General features: G+C 37.9%; 1 protein-coding gene across 1 annotated transcript in view; it reads right to left on the bottom strand.

Annotated features, from left to right (window-relative positions):
* Positions 1-22,877, bottom strand: part of LOC126187930 (pre-mRNA-processing factor 6) — a 75,218-nt gene that overhangs the window by 22,208 nt on the left and 30,133 nt on the right. The window contains exons 9-13 of the mRNA XM_049929292.1: positions 19,753-19,926; positions 16,848-16,987; positions 6,001-6,143; positions 5,449-5,627; positions 3,048-3,263 (exon numbers count right to left, since the gene is read on the bottom strand). Of these exons, the coding sequence (XP_049785249.1) occupies positions 3,048-3,263; positions 5,449-5,627; positions 6,001-6,143; positions 16,848-16,987; positions 19,753-19,926 (852 nt within the window). The remainder of the gene's footprint in view (positions 1-3,047; positions 3,264-5,448; positions 5,628-6,000; positions 6,144-16,847; positions 16,988-19,752; positions 19,927-22,877) is intronic.

The raw sequence follows: 22,877 nt of genomic DNA on the forward strand, positions 1-22,877 counted from the left end.
GTAAAATATTAAAACTCAGTTAATGTTTCGACAGCTAACCTTCCTACCATTCACTTATCATCAACTACTGTGTGATCTGCTTCTGCTTTCCAGTTTGAACTCGTGGACAGAGCTATGTCAGGCAATGCAATATATACACATCAAAAAAAGTTTTGTATTGCCCCGGTTCCCAGAACTCCTGAAGATAGACATTGACTGTGGATACCGTATCACAGACACAGTCCCTTTGACTGTTCAGAGATGTCACTAAACCTGCCCAAAGATGTAAACAATCAAGCATGAGCAGTGCCTATTAGATGGGAGGAATCCAACAGCCGATCAGTTCCAGTCATTCCACCAGGAATGAGGTACACGGCTCGTGTTGTCTGTAGTTCAACCATGCCCAGACGGTCAATTCCGCGGTTCGATCGCATCCGCATTGTTACTTTGTGGCAGGAAGGGCTCTCAACAAGGGAAGTGTCCAGGTGTCTTGGAGTGAACCAAAGCAATGTTGTTCAAGCATGGAGGAGATACAGAGAGACAGCAACTGTCAATGACATGCCTCACTCAGGCTGCCCAAAGACTACTACTGCAGTAGATGACAGCTACCTACGGATTATGGCTCGAAGGAACCCTTACAGCAAAACCACCATGTTGAATAATGCTTTTCGTGCAGCCACAGGACATCGTGTTACGACTCAAACTGTGCACAATACGCTGCATGATGTGCAACTTCACTCCCGACGTCCATGGCGAGGTCCATCTTTGCAACCAGAACACCATGCAGCATGGTAAAGATGGGCCCAAGAACATGCCGAATGGACCGCTCAGGATCGGCATCACATTCTCTTCACTGATGAGTGTTGCAGATGCCTTCAACCAGACAATTGTCGGAGATGTGTTTGGAGGCAACTCAGTCAGGCTGAATCCCTTAGACACACTGTCCAGTGAGTGCAGCAAGGTGGAGGTTCCCTGATGTTTTGGGGTGGCATTATGTGGGACCAACGTACGCTGTTGGTGGTCATGGAAGATGCCATAATGGCTGTATGATACGTGAATGCCATCCTCTGATTGACAGTGCACCCATATTGGCAGCATACTGGTGAGGCATTCGTCTTCATGGACAACAATTCGCACCACCATCGTGCACATCTTGTGAATGACTTTCTTCAGGATGACGACATAACTCGACTATAATGGCCAGCATTTTCTCCAGACATGAACCATATTGAACATGCCTGGAATAGATTGAAAAGGGCTGTTTATGGACAATGTGACACACCAACCACTATGAGGTATCTATGCCGAATCACCATTGAGGAGTGGGGCAATCTGGACCAACGGTGCCTTGATGAATTTGTGGATAGTATGCCATGACGAATACAGGCATGCATCAATGCAAGAGGATGTGCTACTGTGTATTAGAGGTACCAGTGTGTACAGCAATCTGGACCACCACCTCTGAATGTCTCACTGTGTGGTGGTACAACATGCAATGTGTCATTTTTATGAGCAATAAAAAGGGCGGAAATGATGTTTATGTAGATGTCTATTTCAATTTTCTGTACAAGTTCTGAAACTCTCGGAACCGAGGTGATGCAATTTTTTTTTTTTTTTTTATGTATGTATGAAGCATAGCCATATTCTTGGTTATTAAAATATTCTCAAACAACAATTAAAGCAAAGAAACATTAGTGGTTGATCAATCAAGATAGTTTTACTGTGGCAGCCTACAACTCCAATGTTTTAACAAGCAAAGCCATTTCATTACTAAAATTACATGAACTGCAAACAATTAAGCAACTCATTCCAAATGACTGCAGAAGAAAGCACATCATTAAGCATCTCACTCCATGTGATTCCAGATGGGAGAAAGATGAGTCTTTAGCATCCTACTGATGATGAGGTCATTGAAGACAGAGCACAAGCTTGGACTGGGGAATGAAACTGAGTGTGTCCTTTCCAAAGGAACCCTCCCAGCATTTTTCTTAAGTGACTTCATGAAACCATTAAAAATCTAAATCTGATTGGCAGGACACATAGAGACGAGTATGTTAAGTTCAATTTAAGTGGGAGTACACAAAGATGCATTGATGAAACTTTGCTTTGTAAACTGAAAGTTATAACAGAACATAAAAAGTCTGGTCTAAAGCAGTAGATTCTGGAAAGTTGTTCATCTTTTATTTAAAGTAAACTCTACTAGTCTCTCAGTTTCAAAATCAACTGTTCAAGACAAAGCTATGTATATTACTTTCAATAACACATATTTTGTTTTTGCAAAACTCCTTTTCTAGTAAAGTGACACAAAACAAGCACTAATACTACTGTAGATTAAGTTTTCATAAGGACAATCAACTTCTTGTGCCAACACTGTGCCACTGATTGACAATACTCCTGTTATATTTATCCTCAAGACAGCTACGTGAAATTTCTGGATAAAGCTCTTAATTTTTCACATAATAAGACTACTTATACACAACTATTGTACAAACACAATTACATGTGATGAAGGACTTAGTCCTACGATTTATAAATATCTAGCAGTCTTCGTTTGATTGCCTACCTGTCACTCAGCGCTTCCTCTGTGTGATACGCAGCAATCTTTGTTCTTTTCATACTATTGTACAAAGAAATATTTATGTCAGATTCCAATATAACTGATCTCAAATGTGCCATATAGAATTTTTCTGACACTAAAAACATTTTAACACTTTTTTCTCAATACAAAGAACTGACACATAACCACATAATTCATACAGCCACCAAATGTGTAACCTTTCTAACAAACTAAAACTGCAAACCAATTTTCTACCTAGAGTGACACTCTACCAATGATTGAGATTACCTCCAAACCTAACTCAAACATTCAATATGCCAGTACTTCTATCCTTTCATCTACAAATTCTACCTTTTGCCTTGATACTAATTTTTCCCACGGCAATTTATAATACTTTGGATGGTACTGACAACATTTTCGTACATCTTATAAAAGAGGGAAGGCAAATACATTCTTGCTTGGGATGATGTATGAGACACATAATGAACAATATGAACAATAGTACACTTACAGCCATCCACTTAGATTTGGCACCCATTAACCAAAGAACCTCTGACTTTGGACAATGTGCTACTGCTCTCTGTAGTAGTGCTTCCAGAGAATCCCTGGTGCCATGATTCTTTTCAAAATATGCAGCACGGAGCCAGATTGATTTTTTACTAGGAAAAGTTGCAAGTGCATGTGCGTAAATGGCACGAGCGCATTCATATGCTCCCTGTTGTGCACACTGAAACATAAAACAGTAAAGTCAGTAAAGAAACAGGACATGTGCAACAGTTTGTAGCATCACAACATTACATTTACATCTGTTCAACACAAGCTACCACACAGCATGCAGCATAGAGTAGACCACAATCATTTTCCCTTCTTCCAGTTGCAATGGTGTAAAGGAAGGAATGCAGTCAGTACCTGCCATACAGAGGGCTACAGTCTCCCTTTTCTGACTTTTTCTTTCTTTTTATGTGAGATGTAAATTTGAGGAAGCATTGTGTTCCTTGAATCATATTGGAACATAGGCTCTTGTAATTTTAAGAATAAGTCTTTCTCTGATGTGCAGTGCCTTTCTATATCATCACACACTGGAGACTACTGAACATTTCTGGACTGTGTTCTTGCTAACTACACAAACCCATGACAAAATATTCAGCAATCTTTGATTCTTTTCTGTTCCCCGTTATTAAAACTTGGTAAGGGACCCATATGGATTGACAATGGTCAAGAATTAAGAGTTTTGTAAGCAACCTCCTTCTTGGGAAAATTACAATCCCTCATGATTTGCATCTGCCTTTCCCAAAGGCACATTTATGTTATCATTCCTTGAAAGTTGACTGACTGCCAATCGAACAACACCAGGTCTTTTCATTTATCTATGCACTTGCATTACACTTAATGATCTTAAGTACTACTCATCTTCTTCTTGTATTTCATGTATTTCACCAAAATTTTTGAATGATTCTGGAATTAAGCATCACAGTACCAACCTGGAGTCTGCTACCTTAGCCTTTTGGATCGCACATATGATCAGAGTAAACACTGTTTCACGTGACTGGTGCTTGTGACATTTATGTTGTTGATTCTGTTCCAAAAAATCATCACATACAAGCATGAAATATAAACCATGATTCTACAATTGCCATACACCAATGAGGTAGGTCTGTAATGCTATGCAATTATCTTGTAACGCTTTTTAAACACTGGAATGAGCTGTGACTTTATCCTATCACGAGGTATGCTTCATTGTTTCAAGTAACCACCTGACTTTTACCAGAAAAGGGACGAGTTCTTTCACATTTTCAATACAGAGTATAAAATTATCTCAAATTCTGAAACTATGTATCTCATCACAATTTAATGACTTTTTAAAAGCAATAAATATGCTTAATGTCAAGCTTTTGGGGTACAGCAGAACTGTTGATTCCATTTCATGTAAAATATTTTGACAACTGCCAAGTGCTCTTCTTCAGGTATTGTAACTTGTGTTATTGTGCATACTCACTGCCTAGACTCCAACCAGATTTGTTGAAAAGCACCAGCTACTCCAAGAACACCTGACAGATCACAACAAATATATTACTACCATTGACATCAAACCTGTATTTCCAGGTTGTATTCCAATTGCAGTTTTATATTTTGCTGTTATCCTAGTCACATTTCTTTTCCAAATACAATGATGCATTACAATTGTTAATAACTAAAAGTAATTTTGGCACCTTATACTCAACAGTGTTAGATTTACATTTTATTTTTCTGGTCTGTAAGGACATTTACTAATGAGACAACTTGAACAACGAGAAAAAGTTAAGAATTACTTAAAAATTTAAATTCATTCCATGTTTATCTATTACCAACAATGTGTTCTTGTGAAGTTTCAATTATAAGTTTGAAGTCATTCTACCACACAGCAAAGTGGAATCTAAACCATTTGTTTAAAAAATGGGAAAAATACAGTGTGGACTAATGACAGTATTATGAAAAGAATAACTGCTACTCACCATATAGTGGAGATGCTGAGTTACAAATAGGCACAATAACAAAACTGTCAAACAAGTAAACTTTTAACCAAAAAGGCCTTCTTCAGAAGTAGACAACACACATATACACTCTCATGCAAATGCAATTCACAAAGACAGGACCTGCCGAGGCTGGTCTGGCCTCGGCAGCCAGAGACTTTGGACATGTGAGTGTGTGAGTTGCGCTTGCAAGTGTGTTTGTGCATGTACGTTCTCGAATTAAGATTAAGGCCTTTTGGTTGAAAGATTATTCGTCTGACAGTCTTTCTGTTGTGCCTATCTACGAAATGGCATTTCTGCTATACGGTAAGTAGCAACTATACTTTTCACAATACTGTCACTAAAACATTAGTTTAATTTTTCAAGTGCTATAAATGTTATTGTTTTAAAGTGGGTCCTTACAGACTCTGCATCATCCATCCAAGTGTGTTTCCTGTCTTCCTCTTCAACACCATGTCCAATTATGGTTCTGATCAGTACTTGACAGCAGTGAACAGAACCTGATTTTTCAGCTTCTATTGCTTCTTTAATCCAGTGCTCACGATTGATTTCTACACCATTTGAGCTCAGAGATGTTATTGCTGCAAAAAGAGGAAAATATATGGTAATGTGAGAAAATATGGCAGTGGAGGGAAATGTGAGAGATGAATATTGTAGAGGGAGACAAAGGCTTGACTACAGAGAGCACATTCAAATGGGTGCAGGTTGCAGCAGTTATCCAGAAATGAACAGACTCACACGGGATAGACTATCATGCACAGCTGCACTGCACTGAACCATTCTTTGGACTGAAGCCCACAACAACAACAAAAATGTGGGAAACACAAAGAGAATAATATTTTCATTAAATAACAACTGGCTTATTTGTCTCATAAAACTTTCATTGTTACTGTGAAATTACATTTTAAAGTGGACCATTTCTAGCCATAGGCCTTTTGCAATGAATCTGCTTACCTCTCTCAATGATCTTTTCCACCATATGATTGTTCCCATTGGCTTCCTCAAGTTTGGCAGCAGTTGTCCAAATCTGTCTGTCAGTAGGTATATTTTCTCTTGCTTTATTGAGGACCTTACGAGCATTTTCGTATGTCTCTAATCTGTGACAAATACAAGACACAATATTCAGACACAAAATGGAAGAACACCATTAAAAAATTGTTATACAAGAAAGTTTCCTGACCTACAATATTTATGGATAAATGCACATCAATGCAAATAAATGCTTGGAAATAATCTAGTTAAATAAATGGCAAAATGATGAAATCAAAACAATATGGCAAAGTCCATTCAAAAAAGTGTTAAGATGAGATTATGTATATAGTAAGTGGAACACAAGTAAAAAGTGATGTACTAGAATAATACTGGAGACAGTACAATTAAATCCCTGTGTGCTCAAGTTTTCTTCAGTTCCTGCTTCCGCATGCAACCAAACCATAAAGATATTTTGAAATCAGGCACAACAGCAATAACAAATAGCATGCTATGCTATCATCCCTCTGATTCCAAAACCATGATGAGCTAAAATGATTTTGACTTATGTGCATTGGTGAGTTACATTTTTCATTTCCTCTGTTATGGAAGAAGGGAGTTGACAGCGACATCATCAGAGATGGAGCACCAGCTCAGTTCACGAAAGGATCACAAAGGAAATCAGCTGTACCCTTTTCATAGGAACCACCCCAACATTTGCCTGGAGTAATTTTGCAAAATCACAGAAAACTTTATCCTTTGTAATGCAAACACCTCAAATGTGATGCTCTGACAGTGTAGGATAAAGCGCAACATCTGCTATAACAGAAGATTAAAAAAGTGTACTTTGTAATGCCACAACAATGAAAGTCACACATTCATAATTTTGGCATGTTGGCATAATGCCAGAAGAGCGAATAACACACATTTGCATTCTTGACATTCCATTTAATGTCCTGAGATCATTGTGTAAGCAAGGATGTATTAAATATATTGATAAGGTGTCATGACAAATTTTCTTATATATGATTACAACCTTGAATTTCATCATATTTATCTCACTTGATGCATAACGATGTGACAACATTATAGCTGTTCACTTATGTGAAGAGTTCGTTACAGACAGCATTAAAGTTAGGCAAAGACTTAGCACAAAAGCGTAGCTGTAAATAACGTTGTGTATTTTTTACTTCACTTTTGTGGTGAGTTGAATTTCCTTATAGTACGACTGAAAGAGCAAGAACAACTCTTTCCTTATAGTACGACTGAAAGAGCAAGAACAACTCTCAGGATGGAACAGATGATGCAGTAGCCACCAGAAAGATCGCAGGAGGTGCACATTGGCACGGCGCGTCACGGACAGTAGTTGCCGCTAGTAAAGTCCCGTCCATCAGAGGGCACGCGAGAATTCAGCCGCGACCTCTGCTGGCGGAACAACAACAACTCAGGCAGCACGGGCCATGCCCAGTTAGTTCAAATCGATCATGCCTAGCAGACAGTTCCCGGTCTACACTAAGTGAAGTGCGATGGAAAACGTGAATCATGTTTCTACAGATGATGTTTAAGAAAAATGAAAACAAAATGCGTCCTCTTGCTACATTAGATTCTTTGTTCTTTAAATCTCTAAGCTCCCTAGGCCCAGAATCAGATCTTCAGGATTCATTTAATGCTGTACTGAGATCACCAGTTTTAATAATGACTGTGTTATTAATCATAATAACAATATCAGCAATACAAATGATCGCATCTGGATAAAGGTACCGAAAGTAAAATGTAGTAAACCTTCTTTAGGAACTCACGTTAATTATATCACTGTGATTTTCATCATAGAACCTAAATGTCATTTTAATAACTGAAAATCATTCATTTTGCAGTCATTAAGAAATGGATAAAATGTGGAGAAAATAAACAGACAAAAAATCTGGTGGAACGAAATATAATACACTGGATCTACACCCGGATCAAAATAATAAAGAGACTGACAGTGAAGCACAGCTGGGCGCGGAAGGGGGCGATGATGTCGGTTTGCCAATGTGAGCACATGCATTATGGCTTTAGCAGCAGCAGCTGTGTGGTTACTTACTGGACTACCTTCTCATGCCGCCTTTTAATGTGCAGTATTAAATTCACTTTACAGGATCATTATATCCGTGTGGCTTATCAAACGCACTCCCATGTATAAAATGATACTGTGTCCCTTTATTTGTTTATCTCAACAAAAGCAACAGGAAGCGAACTGTTTTTACAATAATTTGAATGAATCACACTCAGCTGTCACATTCAGTAGGTATGGGGTGTTGAAATGGATCTGAATCATTCATGTAAATACAATAACTAACAACATTAAAGCAATACAAACTGCCTGAGTACTTACCAATCACTGTAGTGTGCATGCAGAATGTCATACATGTGCAGAGGAAAATTCCTTAATAATGAGATGAGATTTATTGTGCAACTACAATATACACCACTCAGTAAAAAATATGAAATACAAACACAAAAATAAAGATGAATTAAGGTAAAAGTTAAATGCCACTTAGTTCAGAATCTCTTTCTCCCTCGACAATGTCATTATCTGAGCTCTGGTCTGTGGACAAGCCACTGGAATTGCCCAAGGATATAATTATATTTTCTATATTACTCTTGACATTAACTTCACTTTTCCATGCTTCTTTAACAACCGTTTCTGTGTGGTGTACAACATTTTTCCACTTCTCAAGCATTATTTGTTCCCTAACAGTCTTTGAATTTCTGCCACAATGAAGCTTTTGTTATTTTTTGCACGGTAATTTTTAATTTGAGCCCAAATCATTTTGATAGTGTTAAAGTGGTAGTGCTATGGTGGAAGCCTAAGAACCCGTGGCCATGTTCTTTAGCTACTTCATCGACAACATACTGTTGAAACTGTGGTTTATTCTTTTTACTATTTCCATGAGTTCCGTCTTACATAAATCATCTTAAATGTTCACATTGCAGCATTTCAACCATTCAAAAACATCAGCCTTTTTTAATGCCATCGTTGGAGCTTTATCTTTAATAACTGAATGGTATGGGGCATTATTCATTACAATGACAGATGGCCGATTTAAGCTATTGAACTGCTTCAGAAAACTGTTGTAGTTCATTTCCTCATGGCAGTTGTTTGTTTTCTTTGATTTGTAAACAAGGAGACAATTAAGTATGAAATCAGATGCAGTTTTAGCACACAACACAATAATTCTTGCACCCTTTGCCACAGGAACAGCTCAACTTCCACATATGCTGTCATCTGTCCAGACTTTTCTGACAGAACGATCAGCATTTATTCAGGTTTCGTCAAGTCACACAATGTCTTCAAATGGCACTTTAACAATTGTTCTTAAAAATTGACAAAGCCATGCTATGGTGTCACCTCTCTCCATTATAATTTTCAGTTGATTAATTTTTTATTCTGAAAACTGAGGGCTCTGACAACCATTAACAAAGAAGTTTTGCTCCCACTGAATCACTCTGCCTTGCAAAGAGTAACACATAGCTTTTTTATAGATGGATGTTCTTTTCTTTCAACATATCCATATATATGGCAACGAACAGCATCTTGTTAAAAAGAGTCCAAGTTTGTTACACATGGTTCTGTCCTCTTCTTTCCAGGTGTCCGCAGTTTGAATGAACCATTCTGCACAGTATTTCTCCTTACAAATTTTGATGACAGTATTTTTGTGTATCTTTAAGGCATCTGCAGTTCTTTCGACTACCTTCATTAGAGGCAATAGAGTTGCACCACTGTCTCTCTCTTTCTCAAAATATTCCCACACCAAACAAACAAATTCAAGTGTCTGACCACATGAAATGTGAGTAGATAGCTGAACTTTCCATTCCGCACACTTTCACAAGTTTCAGACATTCTGAAGCAAAATAAACTCGCCACACTGAGAAACAAAGCACACAATGAAATGGACCACAACTGTTTATGTTGCCGATCGTGAGCATTGTTTACAACTGGCTACAGTGGCTGCTACCTGCAGTAGCAGTGAGATTTGACAACAGTGAACAAAGATTTGACAATGGTGAGCAGAACAGGAGGCATAGCCAAGTGCGTTCTCTGACTGGCACTGTTGCTGTAGTAGCAGCACTGTGAACAGCTAGATGTCAATCTCTTTGTTATTATGATCCAGGTTTACATAGGCAGTGTGGAAGGGTCAATCCTGACTATTTGCAGCATGACAGAGTAAATGAACACAAAAATGTCTTGTATTATTTGATACAGATGACCAACTCAAGAAACCCCATGCTTTTAGGAACACAAAAAATTGAGACTGACGGCGCCATTTTATTGAAAGACATACCCAATAGAGTCTGAGAAAGACTGAACAACAAAGACTACACTAAACAGCCAAAGGCATTTGGCCACAACAAAAGGAATAAAATGCTTATTTGCTTTATTTTTTCTTATCTACCTTAAACATTCCACAATACATGGTGAGAAGGGCTCTTTCAAAATGTGCTGTTGGGAAAGAAAAATGTAACAGACATTAGCCATGTAATAAACTGCCAGAGAGAGATGATGATCACATCAGGCAGCACAACTTGAGTTATCTTCTATCAAATCAGGCAACTGCAGTCGCAAGTTTAACTCAAATCTGAATATTACAGTAATACACAGCTGCAATAAAGCCAAAGCCAAATGTGAAGAGGACAACTGCAAGTCAGCATCTCTACCTGAATACAGGGAGATAATCCAAGGATACAATTTAGGATCCTTGGGACTGAAGAGAGACCTGTGTCCTAAATGTTTGCCGTTCAACTGGCTGACATGGGAGGAGAAACTGTTGAAGCAAGACCATGACAAACATTTACAAAGAAAAGTTCTCCCTCAAAAGAAGTGTAATGGAAATAAAGTTCTAGCATAAAATGATTCAAGCATTGTGATTGTAAATTCCAATCTACAAGTGGTGTTGTACACTCCAGAGAGGCCTTGTGGCCAAATGAGAAAACTAGCAGTTTGTTATACATAACCTGGGAAATGAGGCCATGACATCACCACCTGTTACTCGTGGAATAAGACAAATTGTTCAAGACTACTACTATTTTTTATTTAAGGCACTGTAAAACTTTCACATGTCTTTACCTCAAAATTAATAAGTCGATTTGTTGTTTTGTCATATATGGGACAACTATGTATTGGCACTACCAGACATAACACAAATTATACAGATTTGGTGGTCAGCAGAAGAGCAATATGTCTGTCTGCTTGTGCATCGTACTATGCAAAAACCATCAACACATGCTGTTTATTGCTCACCCCCCCTTTTTTTATATAAAAAATACAGCTCACATAAAATTAGAGCATGACTATTCATTGCAAGATAGAAAAGAAAATAAAGTATATGTTGTTGTACTTCCCTGAGGGATGGGCACAAATCACTTGAATCTGCAAAAGGAATCCTCATTCTTTTGTCATCCACACTATGCTCTGCAACAATTTTCTCAAATTTAAAGGTGACCAAAATGGATTCCACAAAATTTCAGTGCAAAATGTTTGCATTTTTTGCTATGAAGAAATAAATCTCTTTCAGTGTTTTTTTATAGATTGAATCTAGTGGTGCCTTTGCTGGAGTAGCCTTGAAAAGATGGGGGCAACTTTACACCCCTATGTCTGTTCCCGAAGCTCACATGAAAAAATTTCCAGTTACTACAGAAAAACTTAAAAATAACTGCTCACAGTATGTGAGAAACAGATTATATACTACGAATACTACTGTAGTTTGTTGAGTGACGGAACAGTGCCTCCAATTGCCTGAACCAACACTGAAAAGGGCTCTAATACAGATGCAAATTAAAATGGTAATGTGAATTAAGTTCTTTATGTACAATCTGATAGTTGACTGAGCCTGTAATTTGCAGTTTCCCTTGATTTTTCACATGGTAAAAGGTATTTTGAAGGAATAAAATTGGAACTGGCACCAAATATGTCTGATTTACTTTTAGTGAATATGTTGGAATCCAGCACCAAAATGACATGTGTGCAACACTCCCCCTTCTCCAGAGGAGGGCAGCACCATTATGAAACTTATACCTTACTATTTCTACACATGGTAACAGTCAGGCACAACACGATTACTTAACTACCACAGTTGATTTTAAAGCCATATAAAACATTAATCTGTATCTCAAAACCAGCAAAATGCAAATTTTGTGTCGATGTGTGAGGGATGATATGAAGTGATGAAACAAATTTAATAACATAACTCATACATGCTTTTAATGTAAATATATTCTGAAGATTCCACCAAGATCAAAACACAATTTCTTGTTCACTGTTCCCTGTACAATTTTAAGTGTTGTAATACAGCACCATTGGTTGGCAAAGCTGTATTTTACTTTGGTTCTTCACTGTGTAACATCAAAATGTATGGGGAATATTGAACAATAATAAATTGTGTTTTGGTCATTTGAGGTATCCTCAAATCATATTTATTGTTCAAGCAAATACTAACAACACAAATACTGCACTCTTGAAGAAAACCACTTCAAGGCAAAATGATTTAAATATTTTGACAAAAAAAGACTGCCATACTAATAATTTGAGGCACTGAAAATTGTGATTATATCAAAGAAGAAAATATATGTAGTCTAATGATAATGTAATACTGAGATAAAAACAACTTCAAAATGACATTGCTGTACATGGGCATGAGGAGGTTTTCCCTGCTGAATTGTAAATACTAGGAACAAAGCATTTAGAATGGAGAGAAGCTACAGTGAACTTTAAGAATTTCATTCTTAGTAATGAGAATCCTTACACGCGTGCACACACAACCTTCCACATAGAATTAATTGGTGTTGAACTCAATCTCAACATTCCCAATCGTATAAAATATTGAGATAATTAATTTCTCTAAATTAAGTTCTATATGGTTGAAGATGACAGTCTCTGAAAGTAAAATAGCTGTAAAGAAAAACATAAGAAAATCAGGAAAACCACTGTATGTGATAGCAAGGTATATATGCAAAACATTATGCTGTTTTCAGATTTGTAAAAACTTTCTTAAAAACTCTAATTTATATATATGTAAGTAATAACGAATATTTTTGCTACTGTATAACAGAAAGCAAATGAAAGCCCAGCAATGATGCTGAAACCTCAACAAAACATCTCTGGTTGATAGCACAAAAAGAAACAATTGTGTTTTGCTCAAGGCAGATCCCTTCCAAAGGTACAGTTTATTTGTAAAGCAAAGACAGCCAGAAGAGCTCCAATCTCAAGATAATACATACACTATTTTGTCAGTAATCATGGTGTAGATTCATTATTTCAATATTTACTGTCAATGTTTAATGTTCTGTCTTTTGAACGACAACGATTTGTTTCGTTAATCAAATGAATTTTTGCATTGCTTACATTAGACAACCACAGTGATCAAATACATTTAAAAGCATTTTCAAGTTTTAATAATTTGTGACCATAAGGATATCAGAACTAGATCGTTTAATGTGTTACAAAAAGCTAATTTCCTTTCATTGTGCAACCTGTTACAGTGTTACAGTATGTGTACTTAATTGAACGAAATATGTTTTATGAAGAAAACGGCATTGTTATGAAGTCAAAGATGAAACTTGAGCTTCTATTAATTTTTTATGCTGCTGCAGGCATGGTCACACAAAGTCATAAGTAGCAGTAATTGGTACTTAGATACATCACAGCAAGAAATCCACACCATCATCTCCGCTGTCTGACGTAGATGAATCAAATTCAGCAAGATTTATGATGAATGGTTCCATAACCGTGTCCCTGCCAATTTCCCTGTTGTAATCTTCATCTTGCAGTTTGTTTGCATGTCTCTCGCAAGCTGCCCATGCAGATGTTGAGATGCGGTCTATTGCCTCATGTGTAAGTGTCTCAACATCTGCAATTTTGAATGTATTGCTCTCTTCCGCAATATATGCTTTTACCTGAGCCCATACCAGCCCAATTGGGTTGTAATGGCAATGGTATGGGGGATAATCTAATGATACTGTGTCCATACTGCTTTGCAATTTCATCTATCTCATAAACTCTGTATGCAGGCTTGTGTTGATTGACAAGAACCAGCAATTCTGCTCTGGTATGCAATGAGTTATGGGGTATTCCATTAGATGACAGCCATGCAATAAGGTCTGCCTTTTTGGAGTTCATATTTGAAACTTTGTTCACTTGCACTGAGTGGATGTTCGTATTATCCATGACTATAACTGAAAACGCAGGAATATGTGGCAATAATTGTCATGTAAACCACCTCTTGAAGAGTCTGTACATCATTTCAGAGTGGTAATCTTCAGAATTCTTAGCTACAGATGCCTTAAAAATCAGCTTATTCTGGGGAATAAAGCCAGTATCTGCTGATCAGATATGAAGCACAATAATTCTGTTACCCTTAGCCCTTGCGTGGTTCTGATTAACGAAAGTTTCATCTAAGTAATAAATTCAAAATGTGCCAGCTTCTCTGATCTCCTGCATTGTTCTCAAAAACATAATTCTTGCAGCTGCAATATCACTTCATTCCACTGATAATATCCTACCATCATTCGTTTTCCGATACCTGCACCCTATGTCTTTCAGTCTCCTCAACAGGGTCCATTTGCTTCCATTAAAATTTTCAGCTTCTTTCATACACTAAACTAGTTTCTCTGCTGGTGGATACTAGCCTTCAGCATACGTGCTGAACACTATGCGCCACAAAATATTTTTCGTGCAATCATCTAGTTCACCCACTTCTTTTTTGCGGTTGTGTTGCTTCCCTGGTGATTTGAAAGCAGTTGAGCCGCAGGCTTGCGTTGACGTCTTAGCATCACTGGATATCCTCTGAACGGTCCTCAAACCAACACCACAGGCTTCAGCTGTCTGTTCCTGGCATTTGGCAACAGCGTGACCCATGCCTTGTGTCGGCATGGATTAAAGTAGTGGTACACACAGAACACTATTCCTCTTGCCTGTTTGTGTAGTAGTTGGCGTGATTGTCTACCATCACTCATAATGAACACTATGAAGGCAGTCAGCACTCAGAACGGAACACAATGACTGAAATAAACAGTTAGAACTTCCGAACAAAGCATGACCCGCACAGAATGAAGACAAGAATGTTACCGAGGCGGGATTGGCTGTAAGTCACGTGGTGCACTTCCGCATGCTTCTGTGCATCCGATCCTCACCCACCTTCGTAGCTGCTCTCCACTCTAGCAGTTATTTTTCAACATGGCAGCAGAGAGAGTCACTAAGGACCACTACTCATTATTTCTCTTAAGTGTGTCCTATGACTAAATGGGATACGAATCTCTCTTAAAATTCTAATTCAAAATTAAGAAAATGAGACAAAAATTGAGAAAAAATTTAAGCAGCAATGTAAAATCCTCTGTTTGAGATTGCAATAAATGATCAGTTCTGTATTTTGTAGAATTTCTTCCATACTTTTTCCTGTCAAGTTCTCTCCCTCTTCCTTTTCTACTATTTAAAGTGATTTATTACTTCTGCCAGACTAAACATCAAAACTGATCATTAAAATACCTACTGCACTTTCTGTAGAGCTCAATCAGATTTTACCACACAGTGGTACTAATCTTTCACACATTGCATTCAACAGATCTATATTAAAAAGAAATTCCACTAATGTCAATAAAAGGCATGTATACAATAGCACAGAGAAGCAATCAGCAGCTTCTACATAGTACGTAAACAACTAAAAATGGCCTAATTAATTATAGCACAATTCATGATATTAGCTAAGCCATTTGCACACTAAACAGCAGCCACAAATGAGCATCTCGTTACTGCACAGAAAAAATTAAAAAACTACCACTATTAAAAAGACAGCTCCTCATCCACTTATACTACTCAGACACTGTTTATCTATGATATCTAAAAGGGGTGCATTATATGGTGCTGCTTCAAATATATCTGTCAAAGGTTATTTGACAATCACAAAATACACATAAATAAATAAATAAAATAAAAAAATAAAATAAAATAATAAAATATATAAATGGCATGAGGAATTAAGAAACAGAGCAAAACAGTACAGGCTGATGTGTAACAGCTACACAAATGTAAGAACATACTCTTATATTTAAATAGGAGGGAATAGGATAAGACACAACAGATGGAAATATGGCACATTCTATAGCCAACATCAAGCCTCTTGTTTGGTACTCTTTAACAATTTCAAGCACACATTTCTCAATGTGTCAGTCCAATAGACTCCATAAAATCCTTTTTTTGTAACTGGCAGATACACAATAATTTTAAATTATTGAAGTTTTTTAGACAATTACCAGTCACAAAGCACAAAGATGAGTTTCACTCTTAACTGAAAGCATAGTTTTAATTTCTGTCAATGAACATGTTGGCTAAGAGGTAATATTTTGCTTGGACTTGCACATTCCACAAATATCAGCAGAGGTACCAATGTAGCATCACAGACTAACACATTATACACAGCTATTTGCCGGCCGGGGTGGCCGAGCGGTTCTCGGCACTACAGTCTGGAACCTTGCGACCACTACGGTCGCAGGTTCGAATCCTGCCTCGGGCATGGATGTGTGTGATGTCCTTAGGTTAGTTAGGTTTAAGTAGTTCTAAGTTCTAGGGGACTGATGACCTCAGAAGTTAAGTCCCATAGTGCTCAGAGCCATTTGAACCATTTGAACAGCTATTTATACAGCTATCATGGAACTGAGTTTAATAACTTAACAATGAGTTTTCAGTAAGTAAAACTGGTGGTCTCACTGGTCTGATGACAGTTAACATGTTGGAAAGAAGGCAGACTATAACTAAAAAGGCAAAGTACTGCTACAGAATAATACAGATATATCCGACTCACCTAGCAAGTGCAAGCCAGAGATCAACACTAGTTGGACAGCATTCTACAGCACGACTGAGCAAAATCCTTGCATCTTCTGGATCTTCAAGCTCTACAGCAGCTTTCCAAAGTCGAACTGAATTAGGTATATGTTCAAGAGCCTGGAATAATCCATTTAACCACTTTGAGAAAGGATGACACGACATATACTATAAAACTTAACAACACAATAGCATGTCTGAGAAAAGCAGAGACAGGTAAACATTACAGAACTGTACGGACTTACACAGAAAGTATACCATATCTGGACATGTTATAATGCCTCCCAAACACGTTAATGATCTCCTCCTTTCTGCTCACAAAATCTTGGCAATTAACTAGACACTGCAGAAATGACATCATGAACACCTGTAAATGCTGTTCAATTTAGTCTTTATAAGAAATAAAAAGAATGGAAGCTTAAGATGTTATATAATGTCATTTTTGTGATTTATAAAAGCTGTGGATCACACTCAACAAATACCTAGAATTTGAAATGAAGGTCTCCTCCATGATGGAATCACATATTAATGATAGACATGAGACCTGATAACAGGACAGAAAAGTAAGAAGCTGTCAAATAGCATAAATTTCCCTTCAGTGCAGACCCATTATAAAGTGTGAACATTACATCAAAGACATGAATACTGCTCCCTAAACATTCATATTGTACATTTACAGCATACTCACAAAATATTTCAAAGTTATTACACCAACTCTGTCAGATCTGTGAATGTAATGTACCCAGAGCAGATGCGGCTCGTAATTAAAGGTCACCTCAAAATGTATATCAAAATAAGTTTCTCAGTAATGTATTACAGATGTTGCAAAGTGATGTTTTGTACCATGTTTTCAGTTAAAGACTATTCATTCCACACCTTGTGTCAGAATATCATTGTGCTGGTGAAAATCGGGGACGAGACTACCACCTTGCTCAGCATCTGCCTTTTCTACTGTGCTGTGCATTTTCCCAGTACCAACCATGCCGGCGATTGACACTGCCAGAACTTACGAATTCTGAGAGTATTTCGTATGTTTCTTTGTAGTTGCATAGTCGGGTATTAAATGTGTTCCTTGATCATGTGTGAACGTAGTTCTTTGTGCCACACCTACCATACCTTGCTCTTACTGTTTGGTAGTCGACTTACAAGGTACATAAGGAAACATCCCTACAAAGCATACATTGACAACAGTGTTTCCGCAGCATCTTTAAAATCAAAGAAGTTAGCTGTACACACTCTTTGAATGGCAACTGGACTTCTGAAGGAAGAACTGCTTGGCACAAAGGCCATGCGCCTTCTAGTTATGAATGTTTGAAACATTTCTCCCATGTTTCGACACTTGGAAGAAATGCTGGGACATACAACAGAGTACCAAAAATGTGACAGCACTAAAAACTTGTTTTTGAAAAAAATTGCACTTAGAATATTGTAATGGTTTCCTTTCTGGTGATTTTATTTTATACAGCAGGCTCAATTTGAAGAAGGGCAGTTAACACGGGAAACAAGTGTAATTACAACCTTTTTCACTGCTATGAAGTAAGATGCAGTCCACTTATCTCTGCTGATATGTAACGTATTTTTCCATTTATATTACATTTTCTGTAAGCGAGCTAATTTAAAGACTTGTTACTTTTTTGATAAAATTTACAACCAATCTCAAAAACACAATTAACAGTACTTTATTGTCAAAAAGAACAATATTGATGAGATGTCATAGAACTCATCCTCTCAATACCTTTGTCTTGCTTAACAGGCACAACAGCAGCCAGTTTATACTACAAGGTGGACAAATCCCAGTCAGCCACAGCACTTGCTCACCTCAGAGGCAGACAATTAAATTTTTCTGAAGAAGTTTAAACACATTAAAAACAATCCATTAAAGCAGTAGTGAAATTAGGCAATTCCCCTGATTGTGCTAGCAGCAGGAGTACAAAATGTAAACATCAACAATTTTGTGACATTATGTTTTCCATTTCCACTCCTCATATTTTTACTGTATACAGGTAGAAGGAATTCAGCTTACAATAAATTATACACAGAATAAATATGAAAAAGAAGTTCCACAAAGTAGAAGAGGAGGCTTCATTTAAGATATATATATAGTGAAAATATCTAACAACATACACACAAACGTAATTTATTAATGTGACTTTTCACTTATACAGTATTTGAAACAACTGAACATAACAGACTGCTTGTGTGAATGGTGTGGAATAAATTAGAAGTTGATAATGTGGTATGTAACACCTGCTAAAAAGGAATTGAAAGGTGAAGGAAATGCAGCTTACTGCATGTTGGCTTCTGTAATTGACACTGGTTAGATACATGAAGTATGCATGTCAGATATGTAAGGGCAAAGTGGGGAAGTATCAGACTGCTCATCTAAAAGTTACAGATCAAATCCTCAGTAGATGCTGTCTCCCCCCCACCCCTCCCATCACCTCTCTGCAACTTATCATTTCTTTCACCCATGGTTGTGATTCCAAGCTGTCTCATGTCTTTAAGAGCATTTTAAACTGCTAATTAACAACAGTGGAAAATCCTGGTTGAAAAAACACATAAAAATCTGTATATTCAAGCACAACTGGCTAGGTAAGTTAACTGAAAGGTCATAGGTAGAGCATATCACCTGCAATACAACCATATGTAATATAGCACAGAAGTGTTCAAAGCAGCTTTCACATAAAGGGCAGCTTTACTTTTACTTATCAAAATGGTTTCGAAACAGAATGATTGTAGTCCTTCGCCCACTAATAACAGATACACTAGTTCTCTACTAACAAACAGCAGCATGCTAACTCCTCAGTGATAAGGGCTCAGACATGTTATAAGTGTTTTACTAAAAAAGAAAACAAACAATCAAAAACGTAATATGGATATCATACCTTCCTGTAGACTTTTCGTTTTGCCTTTAGCTCAGTCTCCAGATCAGCAGCTTTGATCCATATCCGCACAGAAGTGGGTATATGGCGAACAGCCTGGGCTATAACAGCTCGTGCAGTGTCTGGAGGTTGCAGTCGAGCTGCTTCCAGCCACAGATCTTCAGACTTTGGATTGACCTAAGAAAAAAACATAAATACCATCACAGAAAAACAATATTATATGGAATGGAATTACTGCTGCATGTCTTTCTGGAAAGTGGGAGACCTGCCTGATGTGTGTAATGAAACAGAACATATTGATGGTAATCGTGGCAGTAGATAGATGATGTTGACAACTAGTGTTTTGCTAACATAAAGTCCAGCAACACTTTCAATTATTTATTGCACAAGAACTAAACATTGTACAGATGTCATACATATTGCATTTTGAAGGGAAACTCTGAAAGTTTTTTTGCAAACATTCGATACGTGAACCACGAGTGACCCAGCAGACGTCAGTACGGTAATCGAATTCTTGCCATACCTGACACAGCATGGCATTGTTGACTGTGGTAGTCACTTCCCGTATTCTCTTCTGGAGATCTGCTACATCACATGGTACAGGCTGTACATACATCAGATCTTTAATGTGGTCCCACAAAAAAAAGTCACACGGAATGAGATCTGGTGATCAGAGAGGCCATTTCGAACTCCAACAAACAGAAAGCTCACTCAGCACCTGAACTTGCCATGTTTGCGTCTAGCGCTGACTATCGGCAAATTACCAAACAATGCTGTAGCAGTATATATGAAAAGAAACTTTCAGGGTTTCTCTTCGAAATAACAAATGTATGATATCTGCACAATGTTCGGTTCTTGTGCAATAAATAATTGAAAGTTTTCCCGGACTTTATGTACACCTGTATAACACGACGTTCATCAGTGCAGGCACAATCACAACTCAGTTCATTGCAATTACAATATTTCATAATAAAATGCAATCTGACTGCCACTTCATGTCTCAGCTGGATATGAGACACAAAACAGTCTGAACAGTGGCAGCAGTGTGTCCTGTTGCAGCTACCTCGGGTGATCTGCCAAAGGAATAAACAACAACCACAACACTAGCCACAGCATGCCAGTAAGACTCACCAGTTGGCCAGACAGGCCAATTTCAATATGTCTGATAGAGTGTGAACCACTGCAACATGGATGCAAGTCTCACCTTTGGCCACCCAATCCTACTCACACAGGTGCAAACACTATGTACAGCATGTAGGCAACTACAGGCAGTTCATGTCACTTCACTGTACTACACAGTTACCTATGCCAATGATCAAGAGTTAGGATCATGCTCCAAATTCTGGACTACTATTTTGGTATAGTCTATCATTCTCTGTCTATGCTTGGTTGGACTAACTGGACATTGTTTATTGGAACAGAATTTGGCTTGCGAACTGGACCTGTATTTTCATGGTGTGTGAAATAAACACCTGTTAGTGATTGACAGTCTGTGTTCCTTCAGTCATAACAGTACGAGTGTAAATATAGATTAACATTACACATATTAAAGGGTAACAGATAATGAGTTAAGAAAGAACAACCGATAATGTGTTCATTTCTTTTATATGTTGTAAGCTGCCTGCCTGTGAGAAAGAGTGGGGCTTGTCCCGGCAACCAATGTGCTACGGCCAATAGCAAGCTTTCGTCCAAGGCGTCTTCCACATAAGTACCAAATTAAAGCGTGTGATTAGTACGAGGATCATGGAAATACTTCAGGATAGGTAGCAGTAGATGAGCTGCAATGACAAGCAACCGCTGCCACTCATTGGATCATAGTTCCTCTTATACAATATTCTGTTTATTAATTGGAATTATCTTTCATGAGATCCTCCTCCTTCAAGGCTCCTGTGGTTTCAGAGGTGCTGCATCTTTCCTCTGTTCAGCAGCAATGTCATTTAGTGCAGTGATGAGTGATACTTCATCCACATTGCTGTGACCATCAAATGCTTCCTTGAAAGACAATTGATATCCTTGTGTTTGTGTATGTTTTTGAATACCACAATACTTTGTACTTCTGAAGCCTCAGTGCCTGTCTCACCAGTCAACCAAACAGATCCTGCAGGCCAGTCAGTCTGCATAGAGAATGATGTCCCATCACAATGGTGAATGGTTCGTAAAATAAACATGGCCAGAAATTGCTGATGGCTCTAACAACCACAAGACACTCTTTCTCCATTGTAGAGTAGTTCATCTCAGACTTGGAGAGTAATCTGGAAGAATAAGCTATCATCTTCTCAGCACCCTTGTGGATTTGTACTAGAACTGTAACTCTCACTAAAAATGCTAGCACTAGTGTGCAGTTCTGTCTCAGCATTCTCGTCGCATGATGATAGGACTGGTGAGATGCTAGTGCCTTCATAAGGACAAGAACAGATCTTTCTTGCACGTCATTACAGGGAAATTTTCCTATCACTGCAGTAGTCCTTGCAAGGGTCGTACTTTGATACTGAGGTTCATTATGAATCTCCAGTAGTACAAGCACATACCACAGGAATGTCCCACTTCATGAATGTGCCAAGGAATCAGAAAATTTGTGAATGTTTTGTTTTCTCTGGATTGGTCAGACTCCACTACTGTTCACTGAGTCCCCAAAATTTTTGTTTCCAGGGTGGTGAAGAGACATATTTTTGGATTAGGATGGACACCTGCAGTCTGAACACACTTTAATGGTTGTCAGGCAGGTTAGATGTTCTTCAAATGTCTTTGAAAAACAATAATTTCATCCAGATAGCGAAGACACATCATCCATTTAAGATGGGCACCTGCAGCCTGAACACACTTCAACATTGTTGTCAGGCAGGTTAGATGTTCTTCACATGCCTTTGAAAAACAATAATGTCATCCAGATAGCGAAAATACATAATCCATTTAAGATGTCAAAGGAGATCACCCTCCATATGCTCAAAAGATGGCTAGAGTGCTACACAGCCCAAATGGCATAAATTTGAACTCATAGAGACCGTCAGATGTTCTGAAGGCAGTCTTTTCCTGGTCAGCCTTGTTAACCTCAATTTGCCAGTACTCTGTCTGCATGTTCAAAGTCGAGAAATACTTTGCTCCTTTCAAGCAGTAATAAATGAGCGGCA

This window comes from Schistocerca cancellata, chromosome 5 (assembly GCF_023864275.1).
Source record: "Schistocerca cancellata isolate TAMUIC-IGC-003103 chromosome 5, iqSchCanc2.1, whole genome shotgun sequence".
Taxonomy (NCBI): Eukaryota; Metazoa; Arthropoda; class Insecta; order Orthoptera; family Acrididae; genus Schistocerca; species Schistocerca cancellata.